Here is a 25,524-nt window from a genome sequence, read left to right as displayed (position 1 = left end):
CTTCCCATAAACTTTTTGAAGTACTCTTGCATAGTGTCATTATTAGGACGTAACTATTTTTTCTGCCTGTGGATCAGGTGGAAACTGGATTAGGTAAATCTAGTTTGTTAAATCCAGTTTGTTAAATTTCCCACTAAATGAACTATTTATATGCTATTGGAGTTGGCTATTTCTTTTCTGGTGAAGAGTTTGAAGAGAATTTGTTGAGCAGTTTAACTAAGGCTGATGTGCAGCTACTTTTTTACGACCACAGCCATCCCGTTAGGTTATAGCCAGCCTCTGTGCTGAATGGATGGTTCTTGTGTCTGCTCCTAAGGACCTTGCAGCTGAATGTTTTGATTTCTCATCACTGATCTAATCTAATGAGAAGAATATGGCTTCTAGAGCCAGACTGATGGAGTTCAATTACTCAACTTCTCTGTGCATCTGTTCTCTTGTCTGTAAACTGGGGATGATTGTACTTGCCTCATAGGGTCTCATGGTGGTTAAATGAATTAACATATATTTAACTTTTTAAATAGTGCGTGGTATATGTAAGCACTCTCTTTGAGCTATTCATTTTACTTTTATTAAAGGTGCTTTTATTATAAATGGTCATTTATAATATATGACCACTACTTCATTTGCCCCTTTTCTAAGCAAATTACTTTATTATTCATTTAAGTACATTATTATTCAATCATTTATTCAAAATATTTTAATTTGGCACCTAGTTTGTTTCAGTGGTTTTATGCTAGAGACTATATAGCATAGTCTGTACTTGTGGACAGAACAGTCATGGTACATACCCTGTGGAGTTTACAGTTAGTTTGTAAGAGACATATTAAAAATGAAGCAGATAAATAAGCAACTAAATATTTTTATTACAAATTACTGCAGATGATGTGAAAGGAAAGCACAGATGCTGTTAGAAAGAATAACAGAGAAGACCTATATTGGGATGGATACTTAGGGAGTATCTTCCCTGAAAAGTAAAATTGAATCTGAGATGGGAGCAATGAGAAGAAGCTAACCAGACAAAGTTGGAGGGGAAGCATTTGTGCCTATTCTAAGCATGCACACATTCCCTGAGAAGAGAAAAGGCTTTGCACATTCAATAAAACTGAAAGTAAGTGTGGTTGGAGTATAGAGACTAAAGGATAGAGTGGAATGAGGTAAGGAGTATGCTATAGGCTGAATATTTGTGTCCCCAACATTCATATGTTGAAATCCTAGCTGCCAAAGTGATGGTATTCAGAGGTGGGGCCTCTAAAAGTGATTAGTTCATGAGGATGGAGCCCTCATGAGGGGCTACTGCCCTCATAAAAGAAACCCCGGAGAGATCTCTCATCTCTTCCTCCATGTGAGGCCACAGCAAAAAGACAGTCATCTGTGAACCAGGAAATGGCCACTCACAGGCACTGAATCTGCCAGTTCCATTATCTCAGACTTCTTAGTCTCCAGAATTGTGAGAAATAAATTTCTGTTGTTTATAAGCTACCCAGTTTATGGTATTGTGTTACAGCAGTTAGAACGGCTAAGACAGGGGATGATTAAGATAGTGAGTAAGGAATTTGTATTTTATTCCAAGTGTGGTGGGAAACCATGAAAGAGTTTTAAGTGGTGGAGTAGGTATGATCCAGTTTTCAGTTTCAAAATATTTCTCTGGCTGTTATATAGAAATTGGTTCCTAGTGGTCAGAGAGGAAGTAAGGAAAATTCGGTTGGCTCTTGCAGTAGTCCATGTAAGAGTTGATGGTGGCAGAACAGTTGGAGAGAAGTGGGTATGTTCAAGTCAGCTATTGGAAGTGTTATTGAAAGAACCTGGACGTGGATTTGGATGTGGGAGATTAAAGGAAAAGGATGTGTTGGTTTTGTATCTTCAGTGACTGGGTGGAAGTGGCACCATTTACAAGTTAGGAAAAACTGAGAGAACAACAAATTCTGCAAGGGTAGGGTTGGAATAGGTAATGATGCTTCAGAGATGATCACGAGTTTAATTTTGGACCTCCACTAGGTCCACATATACAGATGTGAAACTCAAAAGGAAGTTTGGGCTTGTGATATAAATTTAGGACTTGTCAGCATCTAGAGAACATTTAAGTCATTGGAAAGCATTGTATCTTCTAAAGAGAGAGAGAGAAGGCTCATTGTGAGCCCTTGAGGAATGCCAACATTTAGAGTTACTGTCAGGAAATGTGTAGCCAGAGTATTAATGAGGGGAAATAGAAACAAAACACCAAACCAAAACAAGAACGTAAGACTGTGGAATCACAGACACCTTGAGGAGAGAGTCTTTCATTAGGAATGAATTTGTTAACTATGTCAAATTACTTCCAAGAGGTTAAACAAAATGAGGACAGGATTGACCACTGGATTTTCAGAATAAAAGTCACTAGTGACCTTGACAAGAAAAGTTTATATGGAATGAGGAGACTAGAAGTTAAATTTAAAGGCTAACTAGAAATATGAGACACAGAGGTAGAGGCAGTATGTAAAGACAGTTTTTTCTATAAAATATGCTATAAAGGACAGTAGAGATACAAGATCAAGAGATGGGACCTAATATGTTTTTTTCATAAGGATGTCAGGTACTAGATTGGTTGCATGCTAGCTGGAATGATCCAGTAGAGGAAGTAGTTGAAGATGTTGAATAATTAAGCAATGTTCTTAAACCATTCAAGAAAACAATTTTTTTTTTTTTTTTTTTTTTTGCTAAACAAAGGGTAAATGATAAGTATAGAAACTTCCTGCTCACATGTTTTTAAAATATATTTTTTGAGATTTAGGATGACTTGATAGTGCAAAACCTTCAAAGGCTTAATCTTGCCATGCTTTTCTGTTCTTGCTACTGGTTTCAACAGTTACAGGATTATTTGTGCTTAAAAAAAAAATTATTAGCTCAGCAGTGATATATGAAGTGTTCTTCCCATTTTTTACAACTGTTGATATAGCCCGAGCTATTCCATTTAGCTCTTGTCAATGTCACATTTCAATCCAATTTAGAAAATCAAGTTTCAGCTTTCTGATCCTTTTAAACATTTTTTTTACTTTGCTTATTCAGCCAAATAGAGTGCTACAAAGTTGCTAAACATCCTTGTTCTTAATTTAATCTTCATATTAACTCTTTACATGATGTAATAGGCATTTCATTTAAATATACTGGTACCCGGTCCAGTTTTAGCTTGATTTTTATGCTGAGTTATTTTGCACAAGATGCCTTAGTATTAACTGCAGCTGTCAGAAACTTTCAAACCGGTTTTTCACAACAAAAACAGAGGGAAGTATGCAAGAATAGTTTAATTACTTTGAAGTAGCTTTCTCAATACTCAACTTCTCTCCTCTTCGCCCTTTTTATCTTAATTAGAACTATTAGTTTAAGAGAAAATCTATAGGTTTAGGGTATGTTTTTGAGTGACTTGGAGAGATCTACTAGTGTACTATTTCAACTGAGAGAGAATGTTCATATAGAAGTTCTAAAGATTCTAAGATTCAGTAATACTAAAGTTGCTACTGGGCGTTTAGATCAATACTTACATTAAAAACTTTGTAAGTAAACTCATGATCTAAAATGTATGTTCTGAGTATGTTCTTTCTAAAACTTGAGTTCCTTTAAGGGAAATATTGATAGATATGGATTTAATCGGTATACCTTTTAACAATAGCTACAACTTTAGATTTTCCTGTTAGGGAAAATTAGAAAAAGAAATAATGGCATTAGGGAATCTAAAATAGTATATGAAAGGAATTCTTTATGCCAAGTAACTTTATACTCAAATCACATTCAATTTAAAACATCACGTAATTTAAATAAAGCATCTACATTTTTCAGAAGGACCTAGGAGGAGACAGTCACCAACTCTGAGTATCAACAATAGGAAGACACTGGACATAGGTCGGAGCAATCGACATAGGGAATATTGCATCTTAATGTTTCTGTCATCTGCTTCAAAACAGTGCTAGTTGACTAGCATCATGTTGAAATTGGGATTTGGAGATCCTGAAATATTTCTAGTGAATAAAGGGATTGGAAAATATAAATTAAGTCTACATTACTGTTACTAATAATCTAAGGCATCCAAGAATGTTACTATAGCTGGTTTTACTATGCATTCTCTGCTGTTTTATGTTTGGCGGGGGAGCGGAACTATTTTATAAAAAGTAAAGACCGGTTAGGCTTATTGTAACAGTGGACATTGTTTTACTTTCATGAAGGTAAGGACTCACAAAACTCATGAGAGAGAGCAGTATGACTTCTCAACGATAGTCTTATTTTCAAGACTACTATAAGACAAGGAAGAAAATGTCATTAGTGAAAAAATGCAAATGCCTGGCCATTCTAGATACTTAGAATGAGGGAAGGGAAATGGCTAAAGAAAACTAAATATATAGTTCAATTTTACTTAAATATTGACCTTCCTTAGTGTTAATGCTATTAACTATATGTTAATACGTATAGTTATATGTGTATATACGTATACTATGTGTCAGTATGTACACTTGACTTTTAAAAGGTTAGAATTTTAACTGCTTCAGTAGATTTTAAAAATTTAGGAATCCTAATAAATTCTGAGCAAAAGGGCTGAATAAAACAGAATGGTTCCACTCACACAATAAAGGAGATAGCCATACTGGGAGAAGCAGTTTCATTTTGCTTGTTTTCTTAAAGGGCCAAGGGAAATATTTGATTTATGAGTTTTGTTTGTTAGAATAGTTTTGTAATTGCTCATTGGAACATTTTTTTGATAGCTTCTTTACAATCTTTGTTTAATAATTTCAGTTTCTGTATCAGGTTGGTGTTTGCATCTGTTGATTGTCTTTTTTATGTAGGTTGAAGTTTTACTGGTTCTTGGTATAATGAGTAATTTTGGACTGTATCCTGGATATTTTAAGTATTTATAAGATTCTTGTTCCTATTTACATCTTATTTCTTAACAGGTATTCAGCTTGTTTAGGTTCAGAATGCATGTTCTGGTTCACTTTTGTGGGTTGTATTTCTGATGTCAGTTTAGTTTATAAAGCCTCTGCAGTGCTGTTCTCGTCTGCCTCACTTGTGTCTTACATGACAGGACTTCACCCACTGTCGCCACAGAGCCAGCTGGGAGAGGGCGGGGACACCTGCTTGTTACTGCAGTAGTACTGTAGAGGTCAAGCAGTGCAGAGGAGGGTCAATCAATGTCCCTTACTTCAGGGAGAGGGCAGAAGCTAGAGTACTGCCCAGAGTCTCTACCTGGGGCCCCTCCTACTGCAGGTCCCTGACATGACATGATTCATGACATTTTTATAAAATAATTATTGAGATTTTTTTTTTTGTATTTTAGATTAGTAAGTTAAAACTATATATTGACCTTTTTCAGTTTAGTTAAATTAGTATTAGGAGGTTGCTAGAAATTCCTAAAAATATCTTATGTAAAGTGCAGAAATTTTAATGCTCATTCCTATTGGGCTGAACAAGGCAGGAACTTAAAAGAACAGAGTATGTACTTATATTCAGGTAAGAGCTGGAAGTACATTTGTTGATCAGATTGAAACTGGGAAAGATCTGGGCTATTGGTTTTCAACTTCAATCTTGTTTAATAGCTAAAGAAGGAGAATTGAGGTGGCAGAGCTGAATAGATTTAGCACTATAATCCTTTATTATAAAGGGAAATTTTATCCTTTTTGACCTTCTAAAGGTTTGAACAAGCGAAGAAATTCTTGTATTAGTCTGTTCTTGTTACTTATAACAAAATACCTGGAACTGGATACTTTGTAAGAAAATGAAATTTATTGCTTACAGTTTCAGAGGATGTAAGTCCAAAGTCCAGGGAACACATCTGGTGAAGGCTTTCTTTGGTGGTGACTTCAGTGATGGCAGGGTATCATATCGCAAAGATGGCAGAGAAAAGAGACTAACCTCCTCATTCACTCTCTTTTTAAAGCCCTCTGAACTACACTCCTGGCCTCCATTTTTGATCATTCACTATGGCATGGTCATACAATCTAGTCACTTCTTTAAGGCCCCACCTTTCAATTAACATAGTAGGATTTCCCACCCTCAACAGTTACAGTGGGAATTAAGCTTCAGTGAGGTTGGGGGGATCATCTAGTCTACAGCAAACCTGTTTTGTATTTAGTTCTTTACAGGCCCTAATAAACATGTCTGAACTTCCCTTTATATAAAACATACTCGTGGATCCGAGAGCAGCTGTACAGCCAGTGTCTTCTTAGGTGGTACCACAAAAAAAAAGATGGATTTGGAAGAAATGATGCAACTCTAATTTTCATCTTTTGTTTGGGACATTTCCTCAATATTTTGGGTGGGATTGAATATAAGAATCACTTTTTCTTAGTAAGACAGAATCAGAACAATATCTTTGGCATTCAAAATTCCAAATGCCAAGTTCTTAGAGGTATTGTGTGGGCGGGGTATATATGTGAGAGAGAGAGAGCGAGAGCGAGAGAGCGTGAGTGATCATGCAAGCACATGCAAGAGAGCCAAGATTAAAAACAGATTTTGTAGTCTATAATATTCATATATTTTAAAATAAAACATTAGAAAATAAATAGAGCAAGAGATATAAGGACTCAGATCAAGGTCTGTCTGTAAATGAACCTTTAATGTAGGAATGTGAATGATTGCACTAGGAATGGAAAAGAAAATTTTCCCCACTTTTTCTACTATAAGAAAAAGGTTTTAATATAACTTGTAGTTTAATTAGTTTATCATTGTCATAAAACCATATCAGCAAGATAATATAAAATATTATTAAAATAGGACAGAAATAAGATATTTTTACCATTCATTCTTTTGTATTATAATGTAGTAAAGCATGGATTATGGAACTCTGCTCACTACCTGATTTAAAATTCCATCTCTGCCACTTGTAGATGTTAATCTGCCCATTTCATTTAGTCTCTCTCTGTCTAGTTGCCTGCTCTATGAAATAAGAATAAAAATAGATCGTTATAATGTTTTGATTTCTTAATACTTGTAAAGTACTTAGAACTGTGCCTAGCCTATGTTAAGTGCTCAATGAATATTAGCTATTATTAATACAGATTTTAAAGAAATATTAGGATGAAATTGCTCGAGTCTCTCTATATTCTAGAAATTTGCTCTCCCTTTGATAACTAAACAATGAATGTAGAAGAGTAGCATAATTTTTCCAGTATTTTGTAAAAGATGTAATTAACAAAGAAGCTTATCTTATTTAGGTAAAAAAAAAAAATAGGTCTGTAGAGAAATGTAGCCTACTTTAATATAATGAGTCACTCTAGAATCCTAATTAAGTTGCACATGAATGAAGTTTTCAGTTGAATAAAATAAAATTGTTTTAAACAAACAACTTCTCTAGGAAGAATAATGATCATTACTTTTAATGAATGATTAATATATCAGTTCTGGATAAACATTATTACTTTTAGTGTTTATTGTGTTTCAGATGTACAATATTTTATTGCATGCATTTATATGTATCTGAGTGTGGGTGATGTATACTGCTTTATCAATCTTTACTTTTTTTAAATGTATTTCATGATTCTAATAACTGTGATAGTTAGAATATTTGTTAGTCTCATAATTTTTCCACTAAATCAATAGATTCTGAAAGAAAACCTTGGATAGTTTTTTATGCATCATTATGAGAAGTTTTTATATAAGATTTATAAATCAGAAATCTAGGACACCTACTCATATTTTTATCAGGTCACTTAATATTTATATAAGATGAAAACCCAGGTTTTTCTTTAGGTTATTCGTTACCTTATTCAAAAGAAAAAAGTTGAATGAAAAGGTAATTTTACTGATTATTAAATTAATTATGATTATAACTAAAAATGTAATTTCTGCTAATATTTTGGCAAACTGTTTTTATTATCAGTAGTTTATTCTACTTTTCTATTCTTACATTAATAAAAACTGTAAAAAATGAAATTTTTGGTATAGGAATACTTCTGCTTTTTAACATTAATTATCATTAGACTTGGATAAATAAAGTAGTTATGATAGTGCCTGGAACATAATAGGCACTCAATAAATGTGTAAATGTTGTGACACTTTTTATTATTATTGGAAAATAAAGTATATTTTATTTGCTTTTGGGTAGGTGACAAAATCACCATATAACAGAAGGTCTCATTGAGCTTAACATTCTATCTTATTGTCTCTGATACTTCTAGATCTGCTATCTATTTTTAGTAAAGTAACATTGTACAACAGAGATTAGACTAACATGTAATATGAACTAGAATTAAATGACATTCTTATTGATAAGTACTTTTTCTTTTGATTATATTTATAGGTATTAGGAGAAAACTAATCACTTAGTAATATAATTCCATTTTTAAAAAAATCTAAATGTAACAGTGAAACTAATCTCTTACATTCTTGCACATAACATTTAACTTCAGTATGAATATAGAAAACAAATAATAAATTTTTTCTCCTCTTATTTGGGGGGGGGAACAGTTACTCTGATAGTACGTGAGGTTACTTTTTACATTTTCATAGGGTGGAGGTAATTCTTCTCCATTCTTTTCTTACAAAGATGGGCACATGCAATCCAGAAAGTTCTTTGAACTTCATTAATACTTAAAAAAATACTAAAAATAAAAATTGATTCAAATATTTACAATGGTCAACTTCAGTAATCCTCAGCATTCTTTCCACATCTCTAACCCCATCTCACCCTATCCCTTCACAAATACCTTTTATTTCATACAAGCAAGTATATTTGTGAACCTTATTCCTTAATAAGATATGTGAGAAGTTGTTTTGCTGTTTTTCATTTTTTTTTGAGAGGATGGTTAATATGTATGAAGTTCCCTGTTTTAATTTTTTATTGTAGGACTAGGTGCCTTACTTTTCTCTAATTAAGGAAAGGGCTTTACCATTTGTTTAAAGAGAAATCAGTTCACTTACTCAAAACGGGCTGATGGGGTTAAGCCCTGGGGAGACTGTAAGTAGAGAATAGCTTCTCAGGCCACAAGTGAGGACTGCTTAGATACTTCAGGTTTTTACTTTCAAGCAGAGGGTCGAAAACGAAATAAATATAGTTCAGGCTTTGCTTGTTATAATGGAGAAACAAACAGCATGTGAATCTACTAATTGCTTTCTCAGTGTTCTAAAATTTGCATCTCATTGAAGTAGAAAGAATTAGTGGTATCTGGCACAGAGGGAGTAACCTCTAATAAGGTAATTTCAAAACATTATTTAAAAATTTTATTCTTTCTACAGTAACATTTCTGAAGATTTTTACATCTTCACATTTAACAGACTGATAGTATAGCTGCAGATTCATTTTTAGCTTCCCAATTTTTTTTCCTTCAACTCTTAGAAAATATTACTCATTGGTCTTTTTATTGAAGAAGTTTGTTAACCTAATTCTTATTTCTTTGCAAGTGATTTGATTTTTTTCCTCTAGAATATTCTGTCTCTGATCTTAAATTTCACCGTAATATGTATAGGTGTAGATTTGGTGGGGGTGGGGGTGGGGGGGTATCTATTCTATTTGATACTCTAAAGCCAGCCTTTCCACCTGTTTCTTATACCTTACACCAACTGGACTGCATGCTGAGATATCTGTGCTGTTTTTTAGCCCTGAAGTAGTGACGTAGTGGATAATGATCAATTCAAGGCAATGTGAAAAGTAAAGTTTGCAGCCAAAATCTTTCCCTAGCCTGCTTGGCCCCAGCCAGGGTGGTCACCATATCCTATCTTCCCACTTACAAGTACCCAAACACCTTCTGTCTCCCAGATATTTCCCATTCTTGTGCCATCCTCTTGTTTTGCCAGACACAGGATTCAGAAGTGGGAGATAGTTTGCCATTTTGTCCAGAAACCAGAGTAACTTTTTTAAACCCCATGTTAATTCTTATTTGTAAAATGTTGATTCTTTAAAAAATTTTCAGTTATATAAAATTCATAATAGCCAAATCAAATATCTTGCACTTCATCCTGTTATAATGTTTTATTTTTATTTTTTCTCTCTCTCATTTCCTTCTCAAAGCTATTACCATGATTCTAGTCTTTCTCTATGGGTTATTGCAGAAAACCCCATATTTGACTCTGCTTCCAGTATATACCTTCTTCAAAGCATCCTTTATATCATAAACACATTAATTTTCCTAAAGAAAACTTTTTTTTTTAAACTTGGCTCCATAGCCAATCTTATGTCTGAACCTCTTCCATAATAAAGCAGATCTCAATGTTATATGAACAAACCACAGTAGATTAGGTCTGTGAGGACTTTCTAAATGCTCTTTCCTTTTCCTAGAATCCTGTAGTTAAGCTAAACCAGTGAAGGCCACATAAAGTTTTAACATCGTCCAGAGGCCTTCTCAGCTGTCATTCATTTCCCTGTCCATGTTTCAACAGTACCAATTTATAACTTAAATAATAATTTCTATAAAAGTTGTGTTTTAAATTAGGCAATTTAAGGTATGGCACTTGAATAAATAGGAATTTCTTATTTTGGGAGAGTTTTAAATTTTATACGTGTAAATGTTTCTAATGAAAGAACTTAATGCTACAATCCTGGTTTTAGAATTAGCATTATTTTTATCAGGTTATGGTTAATTACTAGCTAAGCTTAAAAGAAGAATCACACTTAAACAATGAAAATAAGTGAATTTTTGATGAAAAGTAAAGAATAGGGAGTCATCCAGATCCTAATCTTCTCCCATTAACTAGTTACAGGACCTTAGCTGAATCACTTCTGAACTGTAAAATCACTCCTGAACTTTTTTCATGGGTAAAAAAGAAGTTATAACCTCTTCTCTCACTTTGTTTCTTCACTCATTCATCCAGTCATCAAATATCTGTTGAGGGCTGCTGTATGATAGGCATTATGTTCGGTGTTACTGATTTACACTAAAGATTACACTAAATACACAATACACAAAAAAGTCCAGGTATTAACAGTATTCTTTGGGAGCCCAGGTGAGGGACTGATTAATTCTGCTGAGAGAAAAGTCAGGGAAAACTCTTTTTTGGGAGGTTACATGATGAGTAAGGAATTCAAAAAGGATGGAATAGTATTCCAGGGAGAAGGAAAAGTCTGCTGTGTTTGTTATTTTAACCTGACTGGAGTGAAAAAAAACTTTACTAAGACGAGGTTGCAAAGAGCTTAATGTCATGCTGGAGTGGTTACACTTTATCCTTTAGGCAGTGGGGACAGGACAAAACTAATAAGGGGAAGGGGAAGGAGGTGATATGAAAAGATTTGTGTTTAGTCAGGGCAAAATTGATGATGGTATAAACAGTAGATTAGATTAAAAAGACACTAGAGGCTTGAAAACCAAATAAGAAGTTATAATGTTCTAAGAGCAAGGTGGTGGGGACTTTGAGTATTGTGGTAGTGTGAACACAGATTAGTTAGAGTAGAGAGATATTTTAAAAGTAGAATCAATCTTCATAGAGCTATTGTATGGATCAAATAAAAAATAGATGTGAATACAGTTTGTAAACATATGGGCTCTTCATTGATTCAACATTATCATTTTTATTTCTTTATGGATTTGTGGATTTTTAAAAGTTTGGTATGACAGGCCTTAGCAGTGTTGATGACATTGCCATATTCAAGGTATTTTATTAATTTAGACTTTCATGCTTGAAGGTTAGGACTGCACCTTTAAATTTTCAGTGACTATTAGTGATCTTTTCCAGGAAAATATATAATATACATAAATACATAATTATAACTTTTTTTTTTTTTGACTGGTAAGGGGATCGCAACTCTTGGCACAGTGTTGTCTGCACCACGCTCAGCAAGTGAGCGCACCAGCCATCCCTATATAGGATCTGAACCTGTGGCCTTGGCGCTACCAGCACCACACTCTCCTGAGTGAACCATGGGGCTGGCCGCATAATTATAACTTTTAACATTACTTTGTGTTAACTGTTAATTCAGTTAATATGTTATGATATCTTTTAAATTGTTTAGGTGCACAATTTAATAACATCTCATTTTTGTGCCATTTTCCCTAGTATTTATTCTAAAAAACTTAGTAAATTTGAAAAAGAATAATTTGAAAAGCAAAATACTGACAAGTGTAACACAGAAAGAATCTAATCTCATTTGATATTCTGCATGTATGCATTTGAAAGGTCAGTTCTTGCTTTAAATTTATTACATACCACCTACCACCCAGCAATTTTTAATATCTACTTTATGGTGGTAGCTATTGAGAATTACTGACATTCTGACTAATTTACATCTATTTTATATAGCTTCAGAACTCCCATTAATTCTCACTTAAATTATATAAAGCAGTCTCTTTTAGGCTGATAGAATTTGTTGAGAGAAAAATAGGTGGTGGATTTTTTGCTGAACAACAGTTGAATTAGGAACTGTATTTCTTTGTCTAGACTAGTAAGGAGATTTGCATGTCTGTCAAATTAAACTTTTAGACTGAGAACAACTTAATTTCAAAAAATGCACTGAAGTTAAATAATATTTAAGTCCAGAGTGCTAAAATAAACAACAGGAGTAGTACTTTCTTAATATTAACTAAAATTATCTTTAAAATTGGTAATTTCTTTCTCTCAAAGTCTTATATAATTTTCTTTCCTTTTAGTTAAGATAAATCATAAAACATGATTATTATAGTCTGTTTTTAGAAAATTTAAGATAAGGAACATATCTGTAATACGTACCTTTGTTGGGTGAAAGCATTTCTCAGTTTTGCTTAGAGCTTTCTTTGTGCTTTCCAAAACTTATAAACTTTACAAGTATAATCTGCTGTTTCAGTAAGTCCCAGATGAAAGATTTCCCTTGGAATTTAATTCTTTCTCAAGCTTTATCCGCTTCCTCTCCCCATGCCAACCCCCCCCAAAATGAATATGTTTCATTTTTTTTTATAACAAGAATTATGTAATTTACAATGACTCACTTTTTACTTGTGGAGTTCCAATTAACAAAGCAAACACACTAGGTATTTTATCATGTAATTTAATATTGGGAATTTGTCAAACAAGTGTTGGAGAGCTGGAAAAGCAAAAAAGGAACAGTGGGATAACAGATATTTTCAGGAAACAGCTACCTCCCCTGGAGCCAGACGAACAAAGGGAAGACTGAGATAATCAGAACCTGGAAACTTGGAGAAAGGCCCCATGGAGTTGGGCTTAGATCTCAGAGGAAGAAGTGCTGCCCCTCAGAAATACTAATCTATCTTTGGGGGAGTGCCTTGACTGATTCTGAGGGTGCCAAAGTCAGCTGGGCCCTGGAGCCAACTGCTGCTGTTAGGGGTTAAGGGCTGTTGCTGGGAGAATACTGTGAAGACTCTCAAGCTAACAGGAAGGAGGAAGTTCCTTTTCCCCTACTCCTGCTTTCCATTCTCCTCTAGAGATCCCATTTGGCAGACCTACAAGGACATCAGCTGGAAAGGAGAAATTTAGTTTGCAGAGTCGACCCCAGTGTCACAAAGCTAAGCACAAACAGTATAGAAAGGTGGGTTGGTTTGGAGCTGAGAGATAATACCTCCTACCTAAGAATAGGGTTTGCCTTTTCGTTTGTACTTCATTTGGTTTTATTCTGTTCTTCTTTTTCTAATGTTCTTATTCTTGATTTGGGTATTTAATTCAGTAATTCTCTCTCTCCTTTTTTTCTTAATTTAAGCACTGAAAGCTGTATTACTAGGTACTATTTTCACTGTATCCCACAAGTTTTGATATGAGTGTTTTCATTGTTGTTCAGTTTTAAATATTTTCTAAATTCCATTATTTTATCTTTTATTCATTTGTTACATTTCTGGTTATCTTTGAGTTACAGATTTCTATTATAACTACATTGTGAAGAGAGAATATGGTCTAATGACACCAATCTTTGAAATTTGTTGAGACTTGCTTTAGGCCTGGTATGTCATTATGTTTTAAAGACTGTTTTATATTGTGTTCGAAAAGAGTGTGTATTCTGATGTTGACTTCTATTCTCAATTTTTTTCCTTTAGATCAAGTTTTTTAAATGTTTTGTTCAAAACTTTTATGTGTGTGTATATATATATATATATATATATATATACACATACACAAAAAATGATTTTTTGACTATCAATTTTTGATTTATACAAATTTAGAATGTTATCTCTTCTCGATATGTTGAAACTTTATCATTGTAAAGTGAATTCTCTTTAGCTTTTATAATATTTTTCCTATTTTCTGATATTAATAAATCTGCATCAGCTTTCTTTTAGTTATTTTTTTGCTAGATATATCTTATACTTTTTCCCTTGACTTTCTGAATTCTTATATTTTTATGGATGTCTCCTGTAAGGAACCTATAGCTGCATTTTGTTTGATCTTTAACTGGAACATTTAGGCTGTTTACATTAATTTGGATTATTTTCTTTCATATTTCTCTTTCTTGGTTTACTAGTTACACACATTTTCTACTTTTTTAGTGATTATTATAGATATTTTATAGAGTACATGTTTAGTTTATCAAAATTAAACTCAGTATATTTACTTACCTCCCAGAAAATTCAAGCTTAGGACATTATACCTATCTCTAACTTTGTATGCAGTTATTATTGTATGTTTTATACTTTGTTGTTGTCTATAGTCAATGCTTATTTGGATTTGCCCTATGTTTATCACTTCTATTGTCGTTTATTTTTCCTGCATCTCAGACATTCTGTTTGGTGTCAGTCTGCTTCTGCATGCAGTATAGAAAGAGTCTTTCGGTGGTAGACTCTTTGAGTTCTTATTTATCTGAAAAATGCCTGTAATTTACCCTTTGTCTTAAAAGTTATATTATTCTATATTTATAGGCATTATCTTGTTATATTGAAGGTGGAATAATTCTATTCTGGTGTCTATTGTTATTGTTGAGAGATGGATTGTTGCTCCTTTTTTTATTTTTTATTTTATTATTTTTTAAAAATTTTATTTTACTTCCCAATATATATTGTAGTTGATTTTCATGTCCCTTTATTCATTCCTCTCTACCGGCTCTCTTCCCCCTCACAACTATCTGTTCACTTGACTTAAAAAGTTCAGGGAATTTTTGTGATTGTCATGTCTTCTCCCCCCACCACCCTTTATTTGTTTGTGTGTTTATTTATTTATTTATTTTTAGCTCCCGCAAATAAGTGAGAACATGTGGTATTTCTCTTTCTATGCCTGACTTATTTCATTTAATATAGTTTTCTCTCTGTCCATCCATGTTGCTGCGAATGGTAGTATTTTGGTTTTTTTTTTTTATAGCAGAGTAGTACTCCGTTGTGTAGATATACCACAGTTCCCTTATCCACTCATCTGATGATGGACATTTGGGCTGGTTCCAGCTCTTGGCTATTGTAAATAGTGCTGCAATAAACATTGGAATACAGGTATCCCTTCGGTATGGTGATTTCCATTCCTCTGGGTATATTCCCAACAGTGGAATAGCTGGGTAATATTGTAGATCTATTCATACCATTTCTATAAAGGCCGCACCATTTTGCAGCCCCACCAACAGTATATGAGAGATTTTTTTCTATGCAACCTCTCAGCGCTTATCATTCTCAGTCTTTTGGATATTAGCCATCCTATTGTTATTGCTGAGAGATGAATTGTTGCTCCTTTGATCTATCTCTCCTTTCTTGCTACTTTTAATATCTCTTTGCCTTTGTTTTTTGAAGTTTTACTCTGATGAGATTGAGTACAGATTTGTTTTCTTTCTCTCTTTCATTCACTCATTTTTTTAAAAAAAAAAACAGCATTTGATGGGCTTTTTGAATTTTGATTGTGGTCATCAGTACTGGAAAGGTCTCAGTTATTCTTTGAATATTGACTCTGCTTTACTCTCTCTGTTTTCTGGAACTCTGATTAGATGTATGTTAGATCTTTTCTCTGTTCATCATGCTTTTTAACTTTTTCCCATATTTTCCATTTCTTTTTTTCTACGTGATGCATTCTGAGTAAGTTTTACTGATATGTCTTCCAGTTCACTCATTGTCTCTTCAACTAAATCTGGTCTACTGTTAAAATTTTATATTTTTCTGTGTTCCTATTAAAAAAGTCCTGGCTTTATATGACTCCTCACATACCATGAGAATTAGATTTGTGGCCATTTGTTTAGTTAAATGCTGTGATCAAAAAGGATAATAAAACTTCTGTTATCTCCTGAAGAAAAGGGTCAAAGGTGACAGCCCTAGGTTCTATGTTAAGCCCCAAGATACTAGAGAGACTAGTGCATTATCTCTTTAGGTATTTATATATCAAAAAGAATAAAGCCCTAAAGTTTCAAATCATCTTTAGGTCACCTGGGTTAGAATTCAAACACATGACAATTCCTAGGACATCCTCTTTGGAGGAGAAGAGGACAGCTGCTTTCTTCCTCTTTATAAGCAAAGAAAACCACTTCCTCCACCCCTTGTACCTAGCCATTGCACTATCTGGCTACTTGAATAGGATAATCTGGCTTTCCTCTGGCTGCCCCAGAGATAAGGCCTGGGGTGGGGTGGGGGGGAGTGTAGGTGTGCAACACACTTATTTACTGTGAGGTAATTAATAAGAAATCTGTATTCCAGAATACCTTGTGTTCACATTCAGGATGGAATTGATAAAGATGAAGATTAAAAACCTGACACTTCATGTTTTAAGTAATTATTCCTTACTTTCTCTTCAGCTCATTGTTATGTTTGGATGATTTAAGAAGATCCTTTATTATCTTATTTAACATTTTTAGTTGTTTTCAGCAATATCTAGTACCGCTAGAAATAGAAGGAGAAATTCTGTATTTTTTTATTTTGAGGAATGGTAAAATAAGTCGTACGTGTTTCATAAGTGATTATGCTTTGTTTTCGTAGACTTTCTTTTCTCTGTTCAGTAATGATATAGTGTCGAAATTACCTTTTATTTTTTTCATGTAGTCTGTGCACTGGCTGTTGAAATGCTGACTGCTCATTTTAGTCTTAAAGTTATAAACAAACTAGCTCAGTATTTGAGAACAGTTTGGCTCTTCTCAGACTTTAAAACACACACACCCAAGTATTTTGTGCTATTTTATTGCCCTTCTAAGATTCATCATACACATAAAGCACACCAAAAAACATTCCATTGTCCTGAAAAAATACACATCATTTGGTTGTTAGGAGAACATGGAAGAACAGACAAACTTAATGTAGGTCAGTTTTAAACAAAATGTCCTCCTATTGGCTCCTCTAAATGGGTATAAAATCTCATATTCTATGACATTCCATTTCATTCTTCATAACCCACTTTTCTCTTTCACTTTTTTATATTCCTGAAACTGTTAAAATGTAACAAAATAACTCGGTATGGAAATGCGTTGATGTTCCTGGCACATAGTACCTATGAATGTTTGCTATTCTTCCCCTTAAATATTATAGGCTATGTTAGACCTCTTAATGTGAGGTTGTGTTGTTACTCTATTATTCTACTAGATTACCTCTTTTCTTGATAGCTTCACAGAGCAGAATTATTACTCTGGCCAAGTTGTGGAGCAAATAACCTATTAAACATACTTTCCTAGAAATACAAATGGTTTTATTAATATTCAATCTTGTCTATTAATAGCCTAGTCTAAAAAATATTGCCATTTAGTTTTACATACCCAGGTTATACATGAATAATTTATTACTATTAAAGAACCAAGGAATATAGACAAAGCTAAAGGTTCCCTGGACAGTGATGTCAGTATCTCTCCCTAAGGGTAACTACTGGGTTTGTTTATTAATAGCATAGTATTTTAAATAAAATCCATGAAATTCCAAGGTATATAAAATTAGCAAATAGTTTATATTTTGAACAAAAGCTCCTTTGAGTTAGTGCTCCCTAGCTTTTTTCTCAGAAAGATGTATTACACCTTTAGAAAGATGTAATAGCTTACAGCATTAGCTTCTGTGCTTTAGATCTTTTAGAATACCCCCCTCTAGCTTTCAGCCTTGGCTTTATTTGCTCTACTAGTCGCCTTCAATTTTGCTTTCTATTTCAGCTCTTCAACACTTCTGATGTAAACAGCTTTGGGGGTAATTATTACACACTAGTCCTGGTTGAGCTCTGCTTGCTCGTTAAGTAATATATCTTTAGTTGCAACTAAATTGAATGAATGAGCATTAAAACATGACTGCTTTGGTTTCCTTTGATCCACCTGATAATTTGGTATGAAAAGGAATAGTTATAATGAGGTATAAGAGGTTTAGAAATCTGAGCTCTGTTTCTCCACTAAGCACTCTCTTTGGGTACAATGAAACAGATCTTAAAGCAACCAGCTGTCCAATGAAATGGACTGTGAGAAATTCTATACTCTTTCAACTCTTGTCGTTACCAAACTTGTAGTACTATTTTCTTTCCTTTTTATTCCCTTCCCCTCCCCTTTCCACAATCTTGTTAGAAGTTCACTTCTGGATAGACATAGTTTAATGCTGATATGTCAGATTTTGACCTTTCTCTTCGTGAATGCTTAGGACAATAGTCTGTTGAACTTGCATTAATCAGTCAGGACTCTGGATTGCAAGTGATTGGAAAACTCAGCTCAAACTGGTGTAGGCAAAATAGAATTTATGGGTTACATAACTGAAAGGTGCTAAACTGGTTTTCAACTCAGCTTGTTACAAGGAACTTGAAAGCATGTCACTAGGATCTATGAGGACCCAGAAATATTTTATATCTATGTATATAAAATATATTTATTGTTATATACTGTATATATACTTAATATATTCTGAAAGATCTGATGTACATACATATGTGATCATGTATATCACATGATCATATGTATCATGATATACATATATGATATATGTGTATATATCATATGTATGCATATATCTGTGTACACAAATACACACACACACCTTGTTTTCCTCTGTGCTGGCACCATTTTTCATACAGCTTCTTTTCATTTTCACAAAATGACTACGGCTATTCTCTACCTTATGATCTCTTCAGGTTCAAGTCTACAGGAAAGGAACAGTTATCTCTTTATCAGAATAGCCAGCAAAATTTTTATTACGTTTCTTTTTCTCTATTTGGTCATTTGACCATACCTGAATCAATCACTGGTCAGGAGAATTAAATGCTCGGATTAGCAAAGCTTCAATCCAAATCACATATTAACTTCTGGAATTGAGTTGAGTTAACTCATATGGACTAAGACTCGGGAGAGGTTTCTGCCCCAGAGAGATATTAGGAAATTATTACCTAAAGAGGAATGAAGAATTACTTGAGGGCAAAAGTAAACTTTTACTACATGGAAATGAAGATATTTTCCCATTTTCTATAACTCTTATAGAGCCACTCCACCTTTGTTTTTATTTCTAATTTTCTTTTTGCTTTATAAAATGACTGTTGAATGTTTTAATATTTTTACCTTCCTTATCATAGAAAACATGTCTTGGACAAAGACATGATCATATGACCAGGAAAAATACCTCTACCCATTTGCTGATTACTGTTTTATAACCCATTGGTAAAAACACATAACAGAGACTGTGTTTTGTATCTTATTACTTTCATTGAGTCATAGATCTAAATAACTCTGATGCTATCTAGACCAATCTATGAATCTCCATAACACTTTGGATATATGGTAGTCTAGTTGAGAAGTTGGCAAACTTTAGATCATGAATGGGCCAACTCTGGCCCGCCTCCAGTTTTTATAAATCTAGTTTCAATAACCCAGCCATGCCTATTTGCTTATATTCTGTTTTCATTTTACAACAGCAGGGTTGAGTAGTTGCAACAGAGACCTTATAGCCCACAAAGACTGATATATTTGTTATCTGAACCTTTACAGAAAAACTTGCTAACCTCTGGTCTAGCTACTGCTTGAATACCCTTGGGCAGCAAAAATTCTTTCTGAGAGAGAACCATTTTCTAAAAGCTCTAAATATCAACAAACAAACAAAAAGAATACTACCCATGTGTCTGTCATCTGTTTTACTTAAGTCTGTTATAGTATTCCACATTGGAAATTATTTCAGTTAAAACACAAACATCCTGGATTCACACCTGAATTGTACCAAACTAGACTAGTTTTCTTGCCCAAAAGACATTCCTTGCTTATTAGTTAAGTTTTGAACTATTTATAACCTTTTTCCTCCAGTGGTTCCATGATTAAGTAACGATTTTCACTGAATACCCTTAGCTTTTTAAATTCAAGATGAACTTTAAAATGTCAAAAGCAATGCTTCAAAAGTATTTAGTCAATTGTATTTACTCATTAAAAAAAAAATCTTTTAATAATCAATTGACTGAAGATATGGCTGTCACCCCTCAATGGTTTCATCAAAAATATACTGTGTAAGTGTTGTAATTTACTCATTAGGTGATTTTAGCTATATTTGAATTATAAGTATTACTTAATTTGAGTTTACTTTTAATAGTTTTATGATTATGATAAGGTGAAGGGTTCAGATCCTATACCGACCATCTGTCAAAAAAACGGGGGGGGGGGGGGAGAAAAAATATTATGTAAAACAATCTAAGATGTTGCTACTGTGTAAATCTTTATTCCTCACCCTTTGAGAATTTGTAAAAATAACTATATATTTATTTTTAGGATTAGATCTATTTGACCTTTTTTTTTTTTGAAAATTTTTGAAGGCCTATGGGAAAATGGATTATGTTATACTATGTTTTACAATATAACTTGCTGTTTTCTGCTGTGCTGTATTTTTTCTAGTCATTAATTATTATAGCTTATATACTGTGGTTTGCCTTACTATTCTTCATTTTTTCTCCACATTTTTTCATCTTTTATTAATCAAACACTTCAGACCCTACTATATGCTATTTTTTCTTCTGTTCTTATTACTGAACATATAGAATTTTATCTGATAGCCTCTCTAGATGAACACTATGCAGTAGAAGTATAATGTGAAGCACAAATGAGTCATATATGTAATTTAAAATTTTCTAGTAGCCACACTTAAATATGTACAAAGCAACAGGAATTAATTTTAGTATTTTATTTTACTTGATGTATCCAAGATATTAGCATGTCAACATGTAATCAATATTAAAATTATTAATGTGATAGTTTATATCCTTTTTTCATACTGTCTTTGAAATTCAGTGCATATTTTACATTTACCAAAAAATCTCTAGACCATAGGGCTTACCTGAAACTGTACCTGAGTTTTTGTTTTTATTTACTCATTGTAGTTGAATTTTAACTGTTCTTGATAGTTACTCTCATAAATCAAACTTACTAAAAGTTCAGTACATTAAGTTTTTTTATTTTTTTGGACTGCATATAATTGGAATCTTTCTTGAATGATGTAAGTTTGAGTATTCTTCTGTCAAGTGACAGTGAAAATATTCATGTGTGTCATATCAACCTAACAGAATGGATTAAAATCCACAAAATCTACTTTTTAATAAACTGAATTATTATTTGCTAATCTTGCTTAGTAGAAGATTGATAAATGTTTAAGTACCACAAGTTTTTCACTTCCAGGAAAGCTGTTTTAATATAAAGAATTACAGAAGTCTGTAACCCAAATTTTATCTCAAAGTTTTATTACTTAGTTGATGTAGGTTGGAGATGTGTTAAGTATTATTTATTGCATACTTTGGCTTAAATAGTTAATTCTAATTAATTTTTAATAGTATTAGATTTTTTTCGACTCTGGATTCAGTTTTGAGTTTACCACCAGTTATTTATTTGTGTACATTTATGTTTGTGTACACAAAGAAAAGATTTCAGCAGCATCAACATTGTAAATATAACAGTAATAGAAATAAAAATGCCTACATTTACTCTCATAGTCTAAGTCTATTTCAGGAATGATTTTATGCCAATAAAATTTATTTAATGGCAGTAACCATGCTAGGTCATCATATTATTAAATTATTTATTATGCTAAAAAGATGAAAAAGAGACAGTGCTATTGTAGACAGTTGTGAATATGTCAACCGGTAGAACAAAGAGAAGGGATTTTTAAGTAGGACTGTAAGCAGAATATATGAAAATTAGTATGAATAGCAGGTAAGAGAATAGGACTTCCCAAAGTTATCCTTTGATAGTTCTTTGACACTTTTTGAATACTATTGAAAGTTAATTTTTTTCTCTTAATCACATAAGCTGTTTTGAAACAAATAGGATTCCTTAAGTTTTTATTAGTAATTTGAGTAACCCAGAATTTCCATATATTAGTCTCTGTTTAAAAATATAGAAATAAATAGTAAAGTATAATATTGTCTTGAGCATAAGATCTTTAGTGTGGTTTTCTACTGTACATGTGGGTAATTTAAAAATTGAAATAAATGTCCATTCATGTTTTATTTTAAAACTATGATTTCTTCTCCCCTTGTAGTGGTGGAGTGGTAGTGTAGCTGTTCTCTATGCATTGCCTTACAGGGTGCCATTTTTTCAACTTTCTTTTCCTACTATACTTAGTATTACTTCTGAATGTTATTCCACTTTCACCATTCTCAATTCTACCCCCCACACCAGTTTAAATGTTGGTGAACTCCAGAATTCCCTTCCTGTGTATTTGTAGACTTAAATTTGGCCATTTATTAAAAAAAAGCATTTCAAAAAGAGTTAGAACAGAATAGTACCACAAAAGGTTTTAATAACTTTTGTAGTGTTTTAATGTATCAGTGATTTTTGTTACTTTTCAGTAAATATGATGTCATATTTTTCTTTTAGAATTCAAGCTTGATACATCAGAAAGTGTCTCCTCCTAATGATCGGCAAGGATCTCCAATATTATCATTCATTGTTCTTGAACAATTTAATGCCATTCGTTTAGTACAAAGTGTTCATCAGTCTCTTGCTGCTCTCAGCAAAGTCATCAGAGGAACAACCTTATTGAGTTCAGAAGTACAGAAATTGGCAAGTGCTTTATTAAACCAAAAGGTAAGCCAATACTAACTATATGTGTTTTGATTTCATTATTATAAGTTGCTATTCCATCATACATACATTTGTCAGAAATCTTAGTTAATAATAACAGAAAACCCAAGTTAAACTGGTTTAAGCCAGATAGGAATTAATTGGCTGATGTAACTGAAGAGTCCAGTGGTAGCTAGCATTAAGTCAGCTTGATGCAGGATCTTAAGATTGTCATTAGGAGGCCAGTTTATGTTATCTAACCAGCTAGCTAGTCATTGCATATACAACAAAATCTATGTTGATTTCACTTTAGGGGTAGCTCCTCTATACATTGACACTCTAACACCTCTAGTCTTATATCTTCAACAGAAAGAACAGCTGTTTCCTAGTAACTCAGGCAAAAATCTTCAGATTTGCTTTGATTCAAACTGATTGGCTCATGTGTTCTACCTTTCGCATACTAGTTCTGTGGGCAGGTTGTGCGAAGTTCTCCTTGACTAGGGCTTCAGCCAAATGTGTGTCCCAGAAGCTGGGGATGGATTCATCTTAATCTGTAACACATATACTGAGAGTAAGGGAAGGATGGATACCCAGTGGAAAATCAGAATACTTTTAACAGAAAGGGAAATTAAAACTTGTGCTAAATAATTGGACCATTTTAAAAGATGGTCAAATTCATGTATTTCAGATCTACTTGATAGAAAAAAAAAGTATCAGATGTCCTGCATAGATTTATTTTAGCTATTTGGAGAATATAAATGTTGTAGAACTTGGTATCTGGAAAAGATTTCACTGAGGCTGTATAGGAATTAAGAGTTTTCTTTTTTTCATGCTGTTTACACTCAATGTAGGGAAACCTCTGATAGTCAACCTAAAAGTTCTTTCTGTTTGAATATAAAAAGATAGCCTTCCTAGAACTTACTACATCTTACTCAGTTACATTTGGAAAATATCCAGTGCTTTTACAAATATACAAGAAGATCTACTCCAGCATCCTTGTTTTTCTTCTACCTTTACCTTGAAAAAGTATCTCAGTTTTGCATTGTTTACTGAATTTAAATAGTTTATTTGTATATAGATTACTATCTGTGTTGAATCAACTGTGATTTTCAAAATACTATAGTACTGTATTGTACTACATATTGCAACTAATTTATTTTTAATTTGAAGTAGATATATTGTCAGTCATGAAAGACTCTTGGCATAGTGAAGGAACCAGTGGAAAAGGGTTCTAAGAACTTTCTAAAAATTTTACATTAATTAAATCATTTAATCACCACAATAATACTACCAGTTGTTTTACCGTTATCTCCATTTTACTGTGATGGCCATGAGGTAGAGGGGTATTAAATAACTTAACCAGAGTCACACAGGATTTGAATCTGGGCACATCTGGTTGCCATAATAAATATGAATGGTTTAAATTTATATAGCAAAAGGTAAATACTCTTCAGAATGTATTTCTTTAAAATCTAAGCTGTATGTTTAAGGGCAAAATGTATGATATAGACTAATTGCTTTTGAATTAAGAGGAAGAGAAACATAACAATGATATAAGAACCTGACTCATGTAGAAAACAGTAAGTCCAATAGAACTGGCACACAACAAAGTGTCATAAAATTAAGTTGGATCAGATTTTGAGGTCTTTAAAGCCAAAGAAAGGAGTTTGGATTAAAGGCTGTAGGCAATAAGAATATTTTTAATGTAGAAATAATATCACAAAATGCCTAAGAATGTGGCCTCAGTGATGGCTGTTTGAATCCTATTCTACCACTTAGCTATGTAACATTGGGCAGTTTACACAACTCTAAACTTTGCTCTTCTCATTTGTAAAATGAGGATAATAATGGTACCAATCTCATGGAATTGTAAGAATTAAATCATGGCTAAGGTGCTTGGCACAGGGCAAGCACGCTATAAACACTAGGTTTTTATTTTGGTGTTGGTTTGTTTTTTTAAATTAATGTTACTGGAGGAGAATTTCATTATGAAAAGAGCAGCTTTTGGAGTATTCATCTGGTAACATTGTACAAAATGAGTTTATATAAGTGGAATACCACCATGTAAGTTACTGTATATTCATCTCAGTAAGAGGTAGTTGGACCTGGAAGAGATCGGTTATTTCAAAAGGGTCCTATGTGATAGTAACAAAAAGTACAAAATGTAATTGACAAACTTGGTTTTTTGTTTTACTTCTGCTGTTCACCATCTAGGTAACCTTTGCATAAACACTTGAAAAAAAATGAATAATATGATTGTAGTATAATGCAGCTTACATTAGATCATATTGAAAGATAACAAAGAATTAAGGGGGCTTTATTACATGAAACAGTTTCCTTGATTAAGATCGAAGTATTTTAGAAAGGGGTCATAAATTTTTAATTCTTTATAGTCTTTTTTTCTTTTCCCTGAACCATTAAGATATGCTAAGTATTTTCTTATTTAATTAAAATGTGTTTATGTGGACGTACACAATCGCAATATGTAACTTACTAAATTATATGTTCTATCTTACACTTAAAATTTGGAGCTAAAGCCTCAGAAAATATCACTACCTTTGAAATATTTTTATTATTTGCATGAAAATGAATTTGTTAAAATTCTTTGAAAGGTTGAAAAATATTTTATAAAGCACATTTAAATTGTATCACAGATGGTGTCCTTGGAAGTAATTTGAGATGTTTGATGAAACTCAAATGAGACTAGGCTGACTTTCACTAAGTCAAGATCAGTGAAATACTTTGTGACATTTACTTTTTAGTGAGTTTTAACAAAA

The 25,524-nt window shown here is 32.9% G+C and overlaps 1 protein-coding gene across 2 annotated transcripts in view; it reads left to right on the top strand.

The window, feature by feature from the left end:
- DYNC2H1 (dynein cytoplasmic 2 heavy chain 1) overlaps nucleotides 1-25,524 on the top strand; it is a 321,263-nt gene that overhangs the window by 219,804 nt on the left and 75,935 nt on the right. For both annotated transcript variants that reach the window (XM_063092854.1, XM_063092855.1), the window contains one exon: nucleotides 22,562-22,771. In XM_063092854.1, the coding sequence (XP_062948924.1) occupies nucleotides 22,562-22,771 (210 nt within the window). The remainder of the gene's footprint in view (nucleotides 1-22,561; nucleotides 22,772-25,524) is intronic.

The sequence above is a fragment of the Cynocephalus volans genome, chromosome 4, assembly GCF_027409185.1.
Source record: "Cynocephalus volans isolate mCynVol1 chromosome 4, mCynVol1.pri, whole genome shotgun sequence".
NCBI lineage: Eukaryota > Metazoa > Chordata > Mammalia > Dermoptera > Cynocephalidae > Cynocephalus > Cynocephalus volans.
The sequence above is the reverse complement of the archived record's forward strand: the minus strand, read 5'-3'. Positions and strand labels throughout refer to the sequence as shown.